This window comes from Acinonyx jubatus, chromosome A1 (assembly GCF_027475565.1).
Source record: "Acinonyx jubatus isolate Ajub_Pintada_27869175 chromosome A1, VMU_Ajub_asm_v1.0, whole genome shotgun sequence".
NCBI lineage: Eukaryota > Metazoa > Chordata > Mammalia > Carnivora > Felidae > Acinonyx > Acinonyx jubatus.
In genome coordinates, this window is record NC_069380.1 from 116,534,088 (window position 1) to 116,555,882 (window position 21,795).

At 37.0% G+C, this 21,795-nt stretch overlaps 1 protein-coding gene and 1 long non-coding RNA gene across 2 annotated transcripts in view; both read left to right on the top strand.

The window, feature by feature from the left end:
* The window catches only part of NDFIP1 (Nedd4 family interacting protein 1), a 55,613-nt gene that overhangs the window by 29,437 nt on the left and 4,381 nt on the right, over positions 1 to 21,795 (top strand). The window contains exons 2-7 of the mRNA XM_027042730.2: positions 2,075 to 2,162; positions 6,970 to 7,100; positions 11,477 to 11,564; positions 12,454 to 12,578; positions 14,516 to 14,582; positions 17,726 to 17,831. Coding sequence (XP_026898531.1) covers positions 2,075 to 2,162; positions 6,970 to 7,100; positions 11,477 to 11,564; positions 12,454 to 12,578; positions 14,516 to 14,582; positions 17,726 to 17,829 — 603 coding nt within the window. The 3' untranslated portion in view covers positions 17,830 to 17,831. The remainder of the gene's footprint in view (positions 1 to 2,074; positions 2,163 to 6,969; positions 7,101 to 11,476; positions 11,565 to 12,453; positions 12,579 to 14,515; positions 14,583 to 17,725; positions 17,832 to 21,795) is intronic.
* LOC106967172 (uncharacterized) lies at positions 14,589 to 17,289 on the top strand. The gene is made up of 2 exons (XR_001428895.3): positions 14,589 to 14,771; positions 15,011 to 17,289. It is a non-coding gene; the product is annotated as an uncharacterized LOC106967172 (long non-coding RNA).

A 21,795-nucleotide genomic window follows, 5' to 3' on the forward strand; every position in this document is an offset into this window, starting at 1 on the left:
CTGCATTCCACAAACCTTGAGATCATGACCTGAGCTGAAATTAAGAGTCAGACACTTAACTGCCTGAGCCACCCAGGTGCTCCCAGGAACTCTATTTAAATAATTTACTGATGGGGGGTGGGGAGGTCCTAGGATCATGTGGCTTTACTATAGGTATTTTGCCCTATATGCTTTCCTTAAAAGGAAAATTCATCTTACATTACCATACAGTTTTTTGGGGAGGGCCTTAAGTTTAACGTTAGAGTACTAGGGTTCAAAAAAATGTGCCTAGATGGTAGATGTTGATAATTTGGCACCAGAATTCTTCTGAAATTGAATACATTGCAATATGTTTAAAAAAGTTTTTATTTATTCATTTTGAGAGAGACAGAGCAAGTGGGGAGGGACAGAGAGAGAGATAGAGAGAGAGAGAGAGAGAGAGAGAGAGAGAGAGAGAGAAAGAGAATCCCAAGCAGGCTCCTCACTGTCAGCTTGGAGCCTGATGTGGGGCTCGACCCCATGAAACTCAAGATTGTGACCTGAGTTGAAACAAACAGTTGGACGCTTAACCAACTGAGCCACCCAGGCACTCCTGAATACATTGCAGTATTAATCAGAAGTTTTTTGTTGGCTTCTGATTTTGAATGGCATAGGGATTGGACACTGAGATGGTTAGTTAAAATTTAAGGAATTCGGGAGCTCTGCTTCATGTTACCACTGGTCAGGCTCTCTGTTTTCCTGTCTGAATTCAACGTGGAGTTTTTTGTAGCAGTTGGTTTAGAAGGGTGTGTGTTTTGGGAGTGGCTCAGTTGGTTCCCTGTATCATGATGGCCCACAGCAGGCAGGACCCAGACCCCTGAGTCAGTTCCATCGATAAATACAGTTATTACTTTACAGATGGACTCCCATTCTCAGCCAGTTCATCTTTTTTAAATGAGCTGTAGTTTATTGTCACACTATAAGAATTAAATCTAATGTCTTGTTCTATGAAGATGAGTTTGGGTAGATCGTCCAGACTGGCAATGACAGGAAGACACCCTTTTCATTGTGAGTTATTTGGAGTAACTGGGGTTGTAGATTTGACCGAGAAAGTCTCTGAGATAGGGAAGAGGGAGAGTTACTGACAGAGGTTATTTGTAGAATTATGTAGAATTTAATGTTTTCGTAAAGGTCTTAATTACTTAAGATTTAATTTCTATGTGCAGACTGAATATAATGGTAAACCTTGGTTTGGTGTGATTTAGCTTTGTTTCAACAGATGATTATTGGATTGTTTTTCTAACTTAAAAAATTACATGAGTGGTAAATGTTCATTACCAAAAATTCAGTATACATATAAACAAGAAAAAGGGAAAATTCCCTTATGATTGTATCAGCTAGAGGTAAACATTGTAAACTGTAGATGTCTATCATTCTGACTTTCTTGTCTTCACTTAACTGTCTTTCAAAAGCAAATTATGTTTTGCCTGCTATTTGGTAAATTTTGCTTTTTTTCATGTACAGCATAAATACCCATTCAAGCCATCACATTTTATTTTTATGGGTGCTTAGTAATCCTTTGTGAGATGACCTATAATTTATTTAAAAGTCCCCCATGATTGGAATTTAAGTTGTTTCTATATTTTGCCGCAGTAACATTAATATCTACCCTTTTGCCCCTTTATTTCCTTAGGATAAATTCCTGAGAGTAGAGTACTTTGTTTCTTGCTTTAAAAAATATATATATATTTTAAATTTTTTTCAGTGAGAGAGCAAGAAAGAGCACGAGTGGGGGAGGGGCAGAGAGAGAGAGAGGGAGACAAAGAATCCAAAGCAGGCTCCAGGCTCTGAGCTGACAACACAGAGCTTGATGCGCGGCTCGAACTCACAAGCCATGAGTGAGATCATGACCTGAACTGAAGTGGGAGGCTCAACTGACTGAGCCACCCAGGCTCCTGACAGTAGAGTACTTTGTAAAGGATTTGTACGTTTTAAGATTTTTGAAACACATTGCCAGATAGCTTTCCAGAAAGCTATTCCAGAAAGGCCATTCCAGTTTTCAGTTTCTTCTCTAATTGGCTTTATACTTGGATTAAAATGTGGAATTTTTATTTAGTTGCAGAATGAGGAAGAGCCTGGAGAGCCAGAACAGGCTGTAGGTGACGCTCCTCCACCTTACAGCAGCATCTCTGCAGAGAGTGCAGGTAGGTAACCCGCAAGGTGACTCTTGAACTCATGAAATGCACTTAGCCAGAGACTTGTCCAGTGTGTGTTTGTCTTTGCCTTTGCTTCAGCTTTCCTTAAGAAGTCTTTGACGTTGTTTGTAGTTTGTAGCCGGAAGTGGAAAAAACTCATGTTACTTTTCTGAAAAACACTTAAAACTCCATCTCGGTATGTCTTTTTTATGGAACTCCATTTCATTCCAATAGGCCCTTCATAAAAAGGAAGTAGAAATTCAGGAACTAGGTGATCACCTGATTTTTTGTTCTTTTTGTAGTTTCCTCATTAATTGTTTTGCTCTTTGTGATTTTAGTGCCTGCGACCTGGAACATAGTACATTTGATTGATTTGTGCTAGTAAATTCTTAATTTAAAAGAAAAAAAAACAAAACTAAAAGTCTCTCAGTTCTTTCATAATATTCCTCATAGTTCAAGCCCTCCTTGAATAATCTTTTGTCTTCACATTTTACGCCGAATTATCTATTTAATTTTCACATGTATACATACAAGGGATGGGGAAAAAGAAAGAAAATCTCAACAGTTGAGGACTTTTGGTAGTTTAAAGCTTCCTGATAAGCAGTTCTGCTTTAATTGCTGAAAATGGACCAGTTTTGATGGAACCTCTTGATTTTCTCTAAAAGAGAAATGTGGCATGAAATCTTGCATGGTGCCACCATTGAACCCATCCTACTGCCAGGGTAGATAGGCAAGTTGAAGACAGCATTTATCCCAAAGAGCCTCATAATCCTTTTCAATACAGTATTTGGGCAGCTATTGTCAGTTGATGAGGGCTTACTTTGGTTGGTAGTCTCTGGGGCCCTGAGGCTGCCGTTTAATTAAGAAGAACACAGGTCAGAAAGTTTTTTCCCTCTACTCTGGCTTCAAATTTTGAACTCTGTATCCTTGTATTAAGATTCTTTTATTTATAAGCATCTAAAACTAACAATGCTAACTTCCGGTTTTTGAGGAATTGCAGGGTGTCTCCTTGAATCAAATTAAGATGAAAACACCAAGACTTGGGAAAGAATTGCAAAGCCATGCCGTATTTACTCATTTCTACCCAGACTATAAGTACTAGTTATCCATTAAATACATCCACTGAAAATTTAACTCATTAATAAGAAATTTGGTTCCTGTTTTTTTAATGATAAAAGTCTTTTATATTTAGCTACCCAGAATTATTAAGAGGTAATTTTTTTCCTGAATATCTGAGTTTGTACTTTCTGTAATTGTAAAAAGTTAGAACCATTTTTGAGACAAATCTTTTTCAAACACTTCCCTCCCTTATTCACTTATATCTCATATTCTTTGTTTACATTTTTTCTTATGATTTAGGGATTGCAACCAGACACATTATCTGGAAGATATTCTGTTCTATACTATAGTGATGCCTTTATTCATTGACATTTGTAGAACTTTGATTCAAGAATCAGATTCTCCCTTAGCTGTCAGATGGTATTTCCCATAGCTGTCCTTACAGAAATCCCTTTAATCTTTCTCTTTTGTTGTTGTTAATCTTGCTGTGGCCCTCAACAGCAAAAAACGAAGCTTCTTGAGATTGGGTGTAAAGTAGAGGTAAACTACTTCTAGAATAGAGCCTGAAGAATACTCCTGTGAATAAAGTCTTTGGATTTTATAGCGTTTCGTCTAACTACACAGAAGCCTTTAAAACAAACAAACAAACAAATAAAATACATAAGTAATACATAAAAATAAAATAAAATAAACACCCAAACTTTTAACTTCCTGAGTCTCTACTGAGCTCTTTGAGTTTCAGATGAGTGAAGTTTCAGGGAAATCTTTTTTAGGGATCATAAGTTACTCAAGAACATTAATTTTTTGTGTATGAACTGGGGTTTTCCATTTTGGCTTTTTTTTTTAAAAAAGGAAACCTCTAAAATGGTTTAAATGGCCTTTTCCCCCTTTGTTGTTAAATTAACATTGCTAATTTTTTTTCAGATAAATGCTATGTGTACCTGTTACTCCATTTATGAGGAAAGTGATTAGAAACAATATGACACATGCATGTTGGTAGGGAAAAAAAAGAGCACAAGTCATTATTTCGCACACTCTACGTATTTTAATTTGTGATATATAAATTGAACAGTCTAACAAATATTGGTGGTTGTTGTTCTGAATGTATTAAATAAACTTGAAAGATTGTCACTAAACTTTTCTTGGTAACTTAAAATGATGTGAGTGTGTATATTGATGGATCCCATTACAAAATATTTTGAAACAGGGAAATAAACATGTTGTTAATTTTCTTCAACTTAAGGTGGTAGGTATCAGTTTTATTCATGTATTCAGAATTACTATGGCAGTAGGCTAATTTAAATTGTACATTTCTGTTTGTAATAACTTAGTTTGACTTGAGAAATAAAAAGAAATTTGATAGAAGATTATGCAGTGTTTTATAATGTATGTATCACATTAATTATATATGTATGTATTACATTAATGTATATATTATAATGTATGTGTGTGCATGTATCTTAAATAGTAATTTTGACATGGAAAAAAACAAGTTCTTTAAATTGGGTTAGGTGGCAGCTTTAGTTTCAATAACACATTTTCCTATATTTTCTTCTAAAAGCTTTAATATTTTATTTTCATATGTAGATTTATATTCCATCTGATATTGTTTTTTTCTGTATAGTGTAAGATAGTGGTCAAGATGAATTTGTTTTTCTGTATGGATCAGCAGTTGGTACAGCACCATTTATTAAAAAGACCATTCTTTCTTCCCTGCCCTACAGTGTCACCTTTGTTGTAAATCAGATGACCATATATGTGTGGATCTCTTTCTGGACTCAGTATTCTAATGTTTATTTAATTTTGAGAGAGAGCGACATAGAGTGAGCAGGGGAGGGGCAGAGAGAGGGAAACACAGAATCCGAAGTGGGGTCCAGGTTCCAAGCTGTCAGCATGGAGCCTGACACAGAGCTTGAACCCACGCATGAACTGTGAGATCGTGACCTGAACCAAAGTTGAATGCTTAACCGACTGAGCCACCCAGGCACCCCTGGACTCATTTTTTTGTTCTTTGGTCTGTTTATTTATCCTTATGCCCATCCCCTACTATTTTAATTGTAGAACTTTATAATCTTGATATCTGGTAATGTAGGTCCTTCACACTTAACTGCGCTTCAAGATTGCTTTGGTTTTTCTTGGCCTTTTGTATATATATACATTTTACAATTAAATAGGTTTGTCAGTTTCCATAAACTGTAACAAAAGAAAACAGTAATTCTGCTAGAATTCTAGTTAGAATTGCACTGAATCTGGGATCAGTTTGAAGAGCATTAACATCTTTATAATACTGCTTCCAGTCTGTAAACATGATATATCTCTCCATGTAATTAAGATCTTATTTAATTTCTCTCAGTAGTATTTTATAGGTTTCAACATTGAGTACTTATATATTTATTACTAGATTTACTTCTCATGTTGTTGTAAAAAATGGTCCATATATAATTTTACTTTCTGTTTGTTGCTGGTATATGGAAATACAATTGATGATTTATATCCATCCAAAGACTTTGCTAAATTCATATATTAATTCTAATAGGCTGTCTGTAGATTCTCTTGAATTTTCTGGGTCTATAATCATGTCATCCATGATTAAGGACAGTTATTTCTTCTCTTCTAATACTTCTGTCTTGTATTTCCTTTTCTTGCCATATTATATGAAGTAGTAGGATCTTTAAGGTAATGTTTGATAGGAAGTAGTGACAGTAGGCATTTTTGTCTAATTCTAATCTTAGGGGAGAAAGCTTTTAAAAATTTGCAATTAATTATGATATTGACTCTAGGTATTTTGTAGAGACTTATGATCAAATTAAGGAAGTTTTATTCCTAATTTGCTAAGTGTTTTTATTATCAGTAGGTGTTGAATTGTGTAAAATGCTTTTTGTGTCCATGTGAATACAATAGAATTTTTCTTTTTTCTGTTAATGAGGTGAATTGTATTGATTGATGATTTCAGTAATATATTACAGTAAAATTGGAAGTTAATTACAATTAACCAGAAGAAAAAGAAGAGAGAAAAATGTTAATCTTGATGAACTATAGGACTTTTTTCAAAATGTTTGTTTTTTAAAAAAAATGGTGTAGAAATTTAATAGATTTTTAAATATATCTTTTCTAATAAATATTGAGTTCCTTATCATAGAAGTTAATGAGAATGAAGATACATTAAAAAGAGGAAATGAAAGATTTAATTCAGATAAATGATGGCTCTGTAACTGAATTAGTTACCTCAGTTCAGTTACCTGTAACTGAATTAGTTACCTGAACTGATTAGGCACATCATAGAAAACAGTACCTGGTAAAACTAATGGGTAAGAATCAAAGTGCCAGAATAAACTCGTGAGAAATGAATTTTAACTTTTTTATTAAGTTGGTTTTCCTCTTTATAATTGGGAGGAAACTATGGTACAGCTTACAGACACACAGGTGATGTATTTTTGGCTTAAATGTTGTCTTTATGCCACTGTTAATACTGAGTGCTTTTGGTGAACATATCAAGTGACAGTTGAAAAAAGTGTTCCAAGGCTTTTGGGAGGGAAGGCAAAGTGATTTAAATGAATCTGCTTAAATAATTAAAAGGTGGATGAATTTAAAAATCATTCTCAATCTCTTATATTCTTATATGAACAGTTTGGTTCAATTATTCTGTATGTACCCTTAGAAGTATGGCTGGTTTTTGTTTTCCAGAGTTAGTAGAAATCATCTTTTTCCTGCGTTTAGCTAATGGTCAGTTAATTATGACTTCCTTTTTATTCTGCAGCATATTTTGACTACAAAGATGAGTCTGGATTTCCAAAGCCTCCGTCTTACAATGTGGCAACAACACTGCCCAGTTATGATGAAGCTGAGAGAACAAAGGCTGAGGCTACTATCCCCTTGGTTCCTGGAAGAGTAAGTCCAAATTACCATGTTACTTGCTTGCTGCTTTATGGGAATTAGGGTCTCTTCATTACCCACTTTTTTTTTTTTTCATTACCCACTTTCGATGTATTGCTTATGATTGTACTAATTCATAAACGTACAGTTAATTTTTTATTGTTTAAATTTTAGTTAACATAGAATGCAGTATTGGTTTCACGAGTACAAGTCAGTGATTCATCACTAACATACAACACCCTGTGCTCATTGCAGCAAGTGCCGTCCTTAGTACCTCACCTGTCTAGCCCATCTCCCACCCACCTCCCTCTGTCAACCCATAGCTTGGTCTCTATCATTAAGAGTCTCTTGTAGTTTGTTTCCCTCTTTTTTCCCCCTTCCATATGTTCATCTCTTTCGTTTCTTAACTTCCACATACGAGTGAAATCATAAGGTATTTGTCTTTCTCTCATTGACTTATTTTGCTTAGCATAATGCATCCTAGCTCCATCTATGTCACTGCAAATGGCAAGGTTTCATTCTTTTTGATGGCTGAGTAATATTCCATTGTGTGTATATGTGTATATACACACACATGCACACATACCACATCTTTAGCCATTCATCAGTCAGTGGACATTTGGGGTCTGTCCATGGGTAGGCTATTGTTGATAATGCTGCTATAAACATTGGGGTGCATGTGCTCCTTTGAATTTGTATTTTTGTATCCTTTGGGTAAATACCTAGGAGTGCAGTTGCTGGATCATAGGGTAGTTCTATTTTTAGTTTCTTGAGAAAGTACAGCTATTTTTTTAAAAAACAAGTACATTTTCTTTTGGGATAACAAACTCCTACCTCTTCCTGAAAATGATGTGGTAAAAGTTACAGATCAGCAAAAAAAAATCACTAGTCAGGCCAGTTTAAATTTTCCTTGTATCTCTACTTCCACCACCATTTTCTCAACTTTCCTGCCCTAACTGAAACGTCTTAGAGCAGGGGCTGATTTAGGAAATACACTGACTTTGCCTTGATCTACACATTTCATATTTTGGCGTTAGGTAGATAGGGAGATTTATGGAGAGAATAAGTTCATCTTTATAGAATTAAACTTATGAAACTTATAACAGGGCCCCAGCAATTGTCTAGGTGAATCTCATGTCACCAGTAGTCCAGACCACTCCTGTGTCTGTGAGGACATAGTGAATTCGGATCCTGTAGTTTGGGTGTGATGAAAGCCAGTGGGAGATTTTAAGGCACTCTTTGTTCTTGATGTCAGATCTGCAAGTGACTAGATGTGATTTCATAAATACTCATCCAGGTTAAAGCTGATGGCAGGTAGGGCCTTGGGCCAGTATTGGGAAAATGTAGAGTAGGGGCAGTCAGGGTTCCAGACTCATCCTGAGAGGAAACTAGAGTGAATAATAAGAACAAAAACAGAGGTTTAGCCGGGACAGTGCAGTGGCATAGGCCCCAGAAGTTCAGGCCTTAGGATAGAGGACTGTTGACAGACCATACCTACTATGAGGAGTCAGGCTCCTAAAACCACTACTTGATAGAAATAATAGTTCATAAGCCTAGACTAGGCTGATTCCATATGATAGTGTGTGCTCAGTTCTTGTAGTTTCCAGGGAGAAACTACCAACCTTCAAGGAGCTTATTGTCTAAGGACAAAACAGTCTTCATATAATACTGGAAGCCAGCGACATGCTTGGCATGTACTCAGTTTCTAGTATATTGTTTCCAGTCCTCACAACAACCTTGCAAGATGGAGATTATATTATCCCCATTTTACAGAATTGAGCCCAGAGAAATTAAGCAATTTGCGCAGTCATAATAGCTAATAAGTAGCACAGGTGAGAGTCACACCCAGGTATTCTAGACTCTAAAGTCCTATGTGTATTCTTTAGTTCCCTTATATGGTAACTGTCCCATGGAAATAGACCAGGAGATTAGCTCTGATTAATAACAGAACTCCTTAGAATACTTTTATTTGACAAGGATACATATTTAGGAACCTGTTAAACGTTATTTAGCAAACATGTATAGACCACTTTTTTTTTTTTTTTTTACAATGTGCTATGTATTTTGTAATGGATAGGTAGAAAGTTTTGAATAAGGCAGTACTCCTGCTATACAAGAACTTAAAGACAGCTGGGGAAAAGGCCCCCAAATACCAATATCTAAGCAGCACAGGTGCCGTGAGCATGAAGAACTGTGACTTTTTACTATGTGATTGTGGGGGAAATGGGATTTGAAGTGGATCCTGAGTTTTGATGGATAAGAACATTCTAAAAGGAAAAGTCCAGAAAACAGACATGAATTTAGCCGGTGTGGGAAAGGGTCTATGAATGTAGTACTTGATTTTGCTTGAGCAAAGAGTTTGTGACTAGACTATAGGCTGTAGAATGTTTTGAATGCTAGGGTGAGGCATGTAGGCTTATGTGTGGGTCACACAGAATCTTTGTGAAAGTTTTTGAGCAGGGATATGATAAGACAAGTATGGTGTTTTAGAAACATTAACCCAGCAGCAATTTGTAGGAGGAATGATAGTACAGATACCAAGGACAGGAAGAACAGTTAGAAGGCACCTACAAGGAGCATCTGGGTGGCTCAGTTGGCTAAGCATCACACTCTTGATTTAGGCTCAGGTCATGTTCTCACAATGAGTTCGAGCCCTGAGTCAGGCTCTGCGCATACAGTGCAGATTCTCTTTCCCTCTCCATCTGCCACTCTGCGGCTTGCGCAAGTGCTCTGTCTCAAAAGTAAATAAATAAACTTTTTTTTTTTTAAAAAGAAAGCACCTGCAGTATTACTAGAAATTACTTCCCTGTCTTTCTGTAGTATATCTTTGAGTATTTATGCAAAAAAACAAAACAAAACAACCCAGTTAGTTTCTAATTAGGCAAGGCCTTATTTTTCCTAATATGAAGTCAGAAACTGGGTACTTAGTATTTTAAAAAAAACAAAACAAACACATTCTTGTAAAATTTTTTCCTTCCTTCCTTCCTTCCTTCCTTCCTTCCTTCCTTCCTTCCTTCCTTCCTTCCTCTTTTGAGAGAAAAAGAGGGTGCAAGTGAGCGAGAGGCAGAGAGAGAGAAGCAGGGTTTACTCGAAGCAAGGCTTGAGCTCACCCAAAGCAGGGCTCACTCTCACCCGATGCAGAACTCGAACTCACAAACCACAAGATCATGACCTGAGCCAAAGTCAGATGCTTAACCGGCTGAGCCACGCAGGTGCCCCTCCTTTTTTTTTTTTTTTAACAGTTTATTTTGAGAGAGAAAGCACTAGTGGGGGAGGGGCAGAGAGAGAGGGAGAGGGAGAATTCCAAGCATGTTCCAGTGCTGTCAGCACAGAGCCCAATTCAGGGCTCAAACCCATGAACTGTGAGATCATGACCTGAGCCAAAGTTAGACACTTAACCGACTGAGCATCCACGTGCCCCTCTTGTAAAAATTTCTAACAGGAGAGGAAGTGTGTTAAGTTTTAAATGGAAGCTGCCCCTTACATTTCCGTTTCTCCAGTACACCTTCCCCAGGTGAACCCTAGCTTGTTATGGATTTCCCAGCCTCCTTTCTGTCTGTGTAGGGTGAGTTTGGATTCTCCCTAAAAGTTTTTTTTTTCCCTTTTTTTCCTTTTGTGCATTTGAGGAACCTTCATTGGACTGTGTACAAATCCGGCTTTTACTTTTAAGTGTATATTCATATGTGTTTCAGTATTTCAACACATAACGTACATCAGTTGAAAAGGTGGGCCACATGGTTAATGGTAGTCAGGGTCCTGTTCCTCCTAGACTTGGAGTAATATGTTTTCAAGTTAGGTTGGAAAGGATCCTCTCCGCCAATAAGCTTGGAAGTGAGGTTGTTTCAGACCTTTATGCTAATGTGAACAAAATGGTTGTAAAGTTGAGCACTGGGCAGCCCCACAGCCTCTTCATGTGTGATCTTGCTATTCTTTTTCTCCCATGTCTTATAAAAATTTGAACTTCTTAATTAGGTCCTGGGTTACTAATATCTGGGCCCTCAGCAGGCCCTGGGTTACTGATTCTAGAATGTAAGGCAAATTTAAGCCAAATATGTATTTTTCCTTTAGATGTATTTGAATGAATACTTCTCTTTGAACTTTATAATTTTTGAAGTGTATTCTTAAAGAACTTGGGTTATAAAATGAACAGTTCATTTAGAAAACTATGGAGATAGAAGAAAGATTTGCCTGTTCTCTAATTGTATCTTTTATTAAAAGACAAAATGAAAATTTTAACACATACTGAACCTTAATGCTCATTATTTTGAATTGAGCCAAAGCGGTAAATTTTCTCCTTGGTACTCACTTTTATTCCTTTCCTTATTTTTCTTGATGCCTTTCATTTGCCTACAAATAATTCATCTTGATTTTACCTTTCTCTTTTCATTTAGGATGAAGATTTTGTGGGTCGGGATGACTTTGATGATGCTGACCAGCTGAGGATAGGAAATGATGGGATTTTCATGTTAACTTTTTTCAGTAAGTAAATACACATAGTAGGACCACCTCTCACCAACCAGAGTGCTTTGAAGTATGGCCGTATCTGACTGAATTAAAATGACTAGTTGAACTAATATTTTAATACATTGTATGCATTTGATGCCTCTTATTGAGATGTTCAGAACTTAGTATACATTTTTCTTAATATTCCTTCTGTTTGTCTTCTATCTATAGAAAATATAACTGAAGTAGTTACGGGGATGCTGTATTTTTACATGAGCTAATAAGTAAGCCTCATCTTTTAGGTCTGCAAGGATCCTTGGCATTGCTCCTACTCAGACCTGACCTGTAGAGTAGGAATTGAAGACCTTAGTCTGATTGATTTTGCCTTTTTTTTTTTTTTTTTTTTTTTTGCAAGCTTCTATTTTCTGACAGATCAAAGTCAGCCGAATTTTTTTTCCCCTCCTTGATGTTATTTTGCATTTATCTGTTCCTGAGTGTCACTTAGAAGTGAGCAACCATTTTTTTAATTTGCGGTATTAAAAAGATTAGATATAAAGGAAATGCAGTGCTTTTAGAGGCGATGCTATGTAGCTGTCAAGATTCATAGAAGTAGGACGATGAATAACTTGAATCAGATTATTTTATTTACTGAAGTGTAACACATAAAAGGGCGCAAGTCATAAGTATACAGTTAGGTGAATGTTAAGGCATTTTTGAAAGTGAATAGCAATAGATATGTTTTCTTGTTTGCTTTTGGGAGGAAGACAGAATGGATGTAGGAGGTAAGGGAAGTGTTATGGTGGATGGGCTGGGCTTTTATCCTTGGAAAAACCATTTAAGCAAAAGCAAGTGTAGAAGGCACTCTTACCATAATAACAGGACATGTTTGACATGTTTTGTTTTTTTTTCTTCTCTGCCTTTACAGTGGCATTCCTCTTTAACTGGATTGGATTTTTCCTGTCTTTTTGTCTGACCACCTCAGCTGCAGGAAGGTATGGGGCCATTTCAGGATTTGGTCTCTCTCTAATTAAGTGGATCCTGATTGTCAGGGTAAGTTGTATACCAGAAAAGATAGACCCTTTGAGAAAAAAGAAGTGGAATAAGTTTGAATATTTGATTTTTTTTTTCATGTGTTGTTGCTTAGCATTATCTCTACATTTAAAATGATTTTAGGTTTGTCTTTGTTCTGGCTTCATGAAGTTGAACCTAAATCATTTGCAGTTAGTTCATGCATGCAAGTCTTACACTTAAATCTAGTGAATATTGGTGGCCCCAAGGTATCTATCTATCTTACAGGTTGTTCACAAGTTGCTTTCTCTGCTTTTAATGTTTATAATAGGATAATATGTGTGTTTGTTCTGAAATTAGTTGTTTTTATGACAAAAAGAAAGATAACACTTCTTTGGTGTCTCATTAAAAATAGGCATTCCTCTCACCCTCTCACTAATTCTACTAAAGTTTTAGTTTATCTTTCTTCTTCCCTCTTTCTTTCACTTTGTTTCTCCCCCCTTCTTCCCTCTCTTCAGAGCTCTCTTCCTCCCTCCCCTCCAGGGTTGTTTATCAGTAGCATCAGTAGTTATACCAAAATGTCTGGGAGCTGAAACTGTTTAACAAGTGCTACTCCATTAGGGGACTTTATCTCTACAGTATATTAGAGAGGAATCATCAGTGATCTGGGAGTTATCAGGTAGTCACAATTGTTGAAGTAATTTATACTTAAAAAAAAAATCTAGTCTCTTAAAGTATACTGAGATTTCATATAAGTTTATTGCTTTTATAGATAAAATCAATGTATCCATCATAAATTGGCATTATAAACTAATTAATGGGTGTTGACTGACAGCTGGAGTTTTTCAAATTTATTTATTTTAACCAGTTGTTAACATTTTTAGGATTGCAAGTTCCTTTGAGAGTCTGGTAAAAGTTAAGGACTTTTCCCCCAGACGGCTAATATATATTCATCTGAGACAAACCTTCAGGTTAAGAGCCTGAGTCCTAAAGAGGTTTCTCGTTCCTTCTGTCTTAAATTGTTATTCTATTAGGAAATAAAATGCTATATTTTAACACTGAGACTGTGTTAAATTCTTGGACACTGAAGCCCCCAGTAGAAAACAGAGATAAAATTAGTTACCAATCTTTTTTTTAACTAAAATTTTCAGAGCTGACTAAATTTTAAAACTGAATTGAGTAGAATCAACTTGTATCAGGATGGCCTGGTCTGTAACAGAAAACAGGTTCAACATGGCTTAGAAAACCGTGGAGCACATTTATTTCCCATGAAAACAAGCCCTGACATGGAGGATAGTTAAATCAGTGTGTCATTGACATCATTAGGGACAGTTGCCGCTTCTGCTCAGCATGTTAGTACAGCTGCTCCTCCCTCAGGGTGAAAACGGCCATAGCAGTTTCAAGGCATCACAGCAGAAGCACAGCAGTGCTCAGCAGAAGAAAGACAACTGTTTCTTCTCTTGCTTTTCTCTCCACATGCAAGAAGACCTTAGCAGCCCTCAATTCCCATTGGCCAGAATGTGCCATTATTTGGCAAAGGAATCGAATTATTGTGTTGTACATGATAAAGCTTGCAAAGTGAAGGCATACCTGGAAGAATAGGAACAAAATAATTGGTTTTGTCACTGGGTAAGCAAAGTCAAAGGGTCATCAAGACGTATTTCTAGAAGGATGAATGTTACGTGGGCAAAAAAAAAAAAAAAAAACCTTTTAAAAAATAAACAGATTTGAGCACTGCAAAACAAGGAGTCTATAAGACAAAATCATATCTCAAGATTGCCTTTCCATGAAAGGAAACGTCTCTGCATATGTCATAACCATTTCAGGTCAGTAATACATAAAATATTTTCATTTAAAAAAATTGCAGGAGCTAAATGATAGCATTAGTATGCAAAAGTCTTGTGTTTTGTGTGCCCTTACGTTGAAACGTGAAATTGTATTTGCTAAGCTCCTATAAAATTGTTTGCTTTATTTTTCAGTTTTCCACCTATTTCCCTGGATATTTTGATGGTCAGTACTGGCTCTGGTGGGTGTTCCTGGTTTTAGGTAAGTGCTTTTAACGTAGACAAAGGAGAGAAAAGATATTTTTAATTTTAGAAGTAAAATTGCTTTTAGTAAACCCTTATCTTGTTTATGATACAGTAATATATTACCAAATAGTAAGTATAATTTTTAAAACATTTCTTAAAGGCTAGGTTGTTGTCACCATTAGAGTAACAAGCAGGTTAATAAAAGGTCTCTCGGGGCGCCTGGGTGGCACAGTCGGTTAAGCGTCCGACTTCAGCCAGGTCATGATCTCGCGGTCCGGGAGTTCGAGCCCCGCGTCAGGCTCTGGGCTGATGGCTCAGAGCCTGGAGCCTGTTTCCGATTCTGTGTCTCCCTCTCTCTCTGCCCCTCCCCCGTTCATGCTTTGTCTCTCTGTGTCCCAAAAATAAATAAACGTTGAAAAAAAAAATTAAAAAAAAAAAAAAAAGGTCTCTCAGTGGTAGGTTTTTCCTAACCCATTCATATATACTTCTCAGGTTTCCCATGTGACCAGTGGGGCATGGTAATATGACTTTATAGTTTGTGTGTATTTTTCCCCTTGAGAGTATTCATGACAAAAGGGTTCACAAACTTAACCCCAAATTATTTATAGATATATTGTTAACAAATTGAACTAACTACTCAGGCATGTATGCGGCCAATCTTCAGTCAGACCTGTCAGCAAGAAACAAAATGTATAGTCTTACTAGACATAACTTCTGGAAGAATCATTATTGGGTTTCTAGAACTCTTTAGTTCAGTACTGGTGAGAATAAGAATGATTTTGCAATTAAAAGAATATAATATGCTAGGCATTTCAGGTTGTTCATCTTAAGATTATCTTTTTTTACTCTGTATTTAAAAATCTTTTCTTCTAAGACATTTTAAAGCAAAGAAATGAACAGTGGGGTGAATAGTTTTGGCTTCTTCTTTCTTTGTGAAGAACATATTTATGATACAATAACTGACCACCATCACTGTTGTCATTTCTATAGAACCATAGCAGGGTCATCCTGTTCAAGATAGTATAATTGCCTCGCCCACTTCTATGATATCGCTTTCTCCTGTCTCCTGTTTTGGGCCGCCTTGTTACCTCCTTAATCAAGATCCTTGGTGGCAACACTACTAATAGGTCTAGTTAGCACAGTGTAGCACCCATGCCCAACAGGTGCTTAATATATTCAGGACCTACCTGCTTTGCCCAAGGTGATAGACCATGCATTGGTGAACCTAAATTTTACTTAGAAAATACAAATCTTATATCACACCATCCCCCACTTCCCCAGTAGCATCATCTATTCTACTAATAGTCTTTGGAATTCTAAGGAAAGATAAATCATAACCCCTCCCCCCCTTAATCTTAAGGCACTTAATAATAAAAATGACTCATAGAAGAGTTACTTTGGAGGAATAGTTTCTTGGCTTGCTTATTCTTGAAAATGTATCTTTACGAAAAAGGGTGACTTTCCTTTATCCCCCAAGCCTAAGTTCAGACAAGTCCTGAATGGACCAAAGGAGAGGCATTAAATATGTATTTTTAGGTTGATTGTTGATAACATAGATAATTTATAGAAACTTAATGAACTGATTTCCTTCCTTTATTAAAGTTTCTTGGGAGAAGAATTTACCATACTTGCAATTAGTCATTCTGTTTATCTTACTGCTTACTAGTAAGGGAAAAAACAGTGACACTTAGGATATAACTTGTGCATTTGGATCCAATGTTTAGATCATTTTGGGAATTTCTCTTGCAGAGAGAACCAATTCTTGGGTGTTTTGTTATTTTGTTTGTTGTTTTGCTAGGAACAAGTCTACACAGAGCTCTCAAGCTGGCACTCCATGAGCTACATCTAGCCTGTAGTTATAATTTGTTCTACAGTTATTTTCAGAGGTTTTTTAAAAATTAGTTGCCGTCACTTACAAATCAAGAGTTTCCATATAAAACGTCTCAATTTTTTTACTTGTCTTAAAAATTGGAATATCTAGCAAAACAGGCCTATATTTCCACCTGGCCCCCACCCTTTGACTGGAGCTGAGTTGTAGGTATCTACTCCAGATTAACCACTCATTTCACCAGGATTCCACAACCCATCACGTGATGGGGTAACCCCTGCTGTCTAGTCACTTACTACTTTTGCTGCCAAACAGAATGGGAATGAGGAGTGCTTGCTGAATGGGTACAGATTTTTTAGGGGTCATAAAAATGTTCTCAAGTTAAGATAATAGTTTTGGTTGTACAGCTTTATATTTCTACTAAAATTAAATAAAGCCAGTGAATGGTATACATTAAATGAGTGAAGCTTATGGTATGTGAATTATATCACCATAAAGGTGTTTTTAAAATGTCTCTTAAGACTCAGGGAAGAGCTCTGAAGGAGGAAGGTCAGAAGAGAGTGAGCTGTCATTAGAGGGGGCATACCCCCTTCCTGGGGGGAGGAGGGGGTTGATTGTTACAAGAGGTGAAAACTGAATGTAAATAGCTTTTGGTGTAGACTTACAAAATCAGCCTCACTCCTTCAGTGCCTGGTAAATAAAGGGCAGAGTGAACCCTACTTGTATATATATTTTTAAGAATAGAGAAATTAAATTTAGAGTTGAGAATGTAAGAATTGCTGTAAAAACAAAAACAAAACGAAACAAAATGTAAAAAGAATTGCTGTAATAGGTTAAGGGGATCCTGACACCTAGTGGACAGCATATGTACAGTTGACAGGAAAAAAAAAACAAACCTTGACAAGAGGGATGGGGTTTTTTTTTTTTTTTTTTTTTTTTTTTTCTTGAGAAAAATATTTTATAGCCTGTCTTTTTTGGGGGGCTTAATTATCTTGAAATACTGTTTTGGAACCCAGAAGGTAGGTTTTCATAATGCCTTTCAGTGAGGTTATCAAATAATAGAGGTTTAGCTCTATCTTATTTTTTATTTGCCTTTTAGACCAATTAGATTCTGAATGTGCAAAAAGACTTTCATTTGGGCTCTCAAGATTATGTCTTCTCAATGAGAAATGGAAAATTTTGTATGGAAATCCTTTGGAAATTGCTCATGTTTTGATAACTTTTAGCAGAAAAATGATGAAATAGTGCTATCAATAGGGATATTTCTGTGGGGAGGGTGTACTTAATACAGAAATTATAAATTCATTCTTGATTTTTCTTTTTTAAATCAGGTTTTCTCCTGTTTCTCAGAGGATTTATCAATTATGCAAAAGTTCGGAAGATGCCAGAAACGTTCTCAAATCTCCCTAGGACCAGAGTTCTCTTTATTTATTAAAGGTATTACACAAAACGTTATTCTAGTCCCAGTATAATCATGTGATACATTGCCAATTTTTCTCCACGATCAGAGTATAGTATGCCCCCTATAGTTGGAAATATAGAGAAGGTAAGGAAGCCATAGTCCTTGCCTTTTTGGCAGTTTCTAGTTTAGTTAAGGCGTGTTTTCATTAAAAGCTGTTGAAATGGGCAAGTTGGAAAAACTACCATAGGAGAAAACATTATCTCATGTTCTGACAGTATAGAAGAGGCAGGGGTCTTCATAGTCTTTGGGAAGCTAGGATATTTGGCTGTAACTACGGGGTCCAGGATCTTTGAATCCTGAATTCTGAAGCCACTGCTTATTGTACCAGCTCCAGAGGATAGCATTGAGCAGGAGCCTTTTAGGCCTAATCACTTGGCTGTAATTACATAGGTCCCCCAAACCCCAGAGCTCCAATGGGAAGAAACCATTGTCTGCATGAGGAACTCCTTTTGCCTAGGCTACTTACAAGCCCACTAAGGCTTCCATCTCTTAAAATTAGTCAGGAGACTTTCCTGGTGCCCTTCTTCACGTTCACATCCTGACATTACCACTCTGGTGGTAAGGAGGGTCAAACCCAAGAAAAGGAAGGGGAATGGACCTTTATCTCTGCCTAGAAGAGGAGGACTAAGCCCTGCTAAGGCTCCTCTTTGATTCCTATGTGGTTTTCTCCAGAGCTTAGCTCCATCTTCCATCTTTAGCTGCAAAAAGGAAGAGCTATGGAATCTTGGGAAAGAGTATACCAGAGAGAGTCCTCTCTGGTAACAAGATCTAATAGGACTTCTTGGACTTCACTTTGTTCCTTTAAGTTTGGGATGGGTGGGTTGTGGAGAGGAATCTCGAACCACCCTAGGGGCTAGGTTAGTTGAAGATCAGACTAGGCTTTGGGGCTTTTTTTGTGTGTTTTTTGTTTTTAAAGATTTTATTTTAAAGTAATCTCTACACCCAACATGGGGCTTGAACTCACAACCTTGAGATCAAGAGTCACATGCTCTTCCGACGGGGCTAGCCAGGCACCCCCTGAAGATCAGACAAGGCTTTGTTTTAAAGGGTGTACCAGTTGACATCCATCTTAAGTGATACGCAGAAATTGGATAAGGTGGGGTAGATTTAGAATCACCTAAAGCAGAGTGAAGAGTGTAATAGAGGCAAGGAAGTATGAAGCTTGCTCAAGGGACAGCAGTTTGATTATAGCATAAAGGAGTGTTGAAGGTCAAGGCTGGCAAAGCCAGCTTGAGACAATGGTTTCAAATATCTTGAGCACTAAGCCCATTTGCAGTGGAACAGTAGAATGCATAGAGCAGCCCTTAAAGTCCAGGGACATATTGGTTCAATGCAAGCTAACCCTTTGTGAACATTAATTTGTTCTCTATTTGCTGTGGGTAGTCATAGTTAACAAAAGTAATCAGATGCTAAGAGTGGAGTTCTCCGTGTTGAAGATTGATGATGGTATCAGGATGTGTGCATCTAGAAAAGAAACTACCCACCATAATTAATTTGCCAGGTGATGTGAGACAGCGTTAAAACTTTTTTTTTTTTAATGGTTATTTATTTTTGACAGAGACAGAGACAGAATGCGAGTGGGTTAGGGGCAGAGAGAGAGGGAGACACAGAAGCAGAAGCAGGCTCCAGGCTCTGAGCTGTCAGCACAGAGCCTGATGTGGGGCTCGAACTCACGAGCTGTGAGATCATGACCTGAACCGAAGTCGGACGCTCAACTGACTGAGCCACCCAGGCGCCCCAGCATTAAAACTTTTTAAGCAACAGGGATGCCTGGCTGACTCAGTCAGGAGAGCACGCTCCTCCTGATCTTGGGGTCGTGGTTTTGAGCCCCGTGTTGGGTATAGAGATTACTTCAAAACAAAATCTTCTAAAAAATAGGTAAAAGTTTTTAAGAAACAGAATAATATGAGAATTTCTTGAATATGACAAATTGCATTAAGCATTTCATATGTATAATTAAATGTATTTATGTAAATAACAGAAAGTTACAGTGATAGAGAGGTCAGATACCTGCATGGTAGAGTATATTCCTAAGGCATTTCTTACAAAAGTTAAAGCATGCAAAGAACTTAGGCTTGTATTGGTTAAAGTAAATTTCTTCAAGGCGGTATGTACTTTGATTTGAAAGAAAACTTTGTTCCTTAAGAGTGCCACATGTGCTGATTTTTTTTTCTTTTTTTCAAAAGAAATAAAACATTTGAAGTAGGTTTTAATTGCGTGTTTAAAAGTATGTGGCATATCCTGAATTTGAATTAGGTTACAAAGTCTGGACTCAGATGGACGTTGACACTGCTGGCCTAATGCCCTAATGTGTTTTTGTGTCTAGGACATCCTAACTTTAAGAGACTTATCAGATGTTCTGTGTAGTTTTATGAAGTTACTATTGTCCTCTTTTTTCTTTCTATATTCATATCCATATCCATATCCATATCCATATAATTGGTAACTATTTCTAAGCCTCACATTTAACTCTTACCTGCCAAAGATTCAAAAGTTAATTCTTTTGGGTTGCCATGGTTCTCCTTACAAAGGGTGTGCAAATCACCCATAGATTTCCCCTAATCCATTCATGCCCATATATCCTGAGGGGACAGACTTCTTTCTCTCTCTCTGTCTCTCTGTGTCTCTGTCTGTCTTCCCCTTTTAATTCTTTTAAAGTGATCTCTGTTTCCAGTGTGGGGTTCAGATTTATAACCCTGAAGTCAAGAGTTGCATGTTCTACTGACTGAGCCAGACAGGTGCCCCCTTATTTCTCTTTTTTAAAAAATAATAGATTCTATAGGTCTAGGCAAAGGGTAGCTTTGAATTTCTGAATGGACCAAGATCACACTTCTATTCTCTTCATTCTTCAGTTAGAAGGAAATTTCAATGTTTATTAGGGGATTGCACACCTTCCTCATCTTGTTTCTAACACATAACCAGTAACAGCCAGGTTCAGAAGAAAGCCTGAACTTCTCAGTTTTCCTGTATTGTTAGAGACTGTATTGAGTGGCTTTTGCTCATAAAAATTGGTATTGTTTTGTTTGGATTTTTAAAACTGTCTGAAATGTTTTATAGGAGTATTCTAAATGTAAAGCAAAGTATGGGATTATGATTTGCAGTAGGCAGTCCTTAGTACTAATGCTGATGGAATTGTGAAGGAACATTCTAGGCCCCTGCGATTCTCTGTATTTTGGGGTCAGAAGCCTTATTGTGCTTTAGGAGTTGTCAGAAACTTAGAGCATCTCCCGGTGAAGGGCATCTTAAGTTTCTTTTCTTTTCTATCTGACTTTGCTAGTCTAGTTGATTTGAAATCATTTCTGACATGCCCAGAGGATTCAGAGCTCTAAATTAGGGGTTTGGAGGCTTAGAGCCGCATTTAGAATTCTAATGACTTCCTTACTAATTGTCAGTATCCCCAGAGTGAATCTGAAAAGCCATAATATCCCATGGGACTGAATTTCCTTTGTCCATTGACAGGGATAAGAACTGTTCATCTAGATCCAAATGTAGAATGTTTCTCTAGTTGAGAGGAAATTTAATTTAGTTTGAAGTTGTGCTAGCAAACCATCATGTAAGATGTGAAGATTTTATTTTCTTTCACTGAGACTTCTTAACTTTCTTTGATATATATGTCACTAGTTAAAAGCTAGCTGTAGGCTTACTTTTTGCCAGAAAGACACAGGTAGGTACTTTTTAAAGTGGCTTTGCTGTAACAGAAAAATAACTTAATTCCCATGCTGTACTAAGGTCTGCCATTTTACTGGAAAAGGGTACAAGAATAGTGACTTTTCTGTTCAGGTGACCCAAAATACAGGACACACAAACAAACAAACCTTGAAATGACCCCAGAAGGCCTCTTTCTAATCAGCCAAAGTAGATGTTACAAAAGCCGAACAGTGAGGCTCATGTACTGGTATCATAGGGGCAGCTCTCAGGTTCCCTTTTGGAGCTCATTTA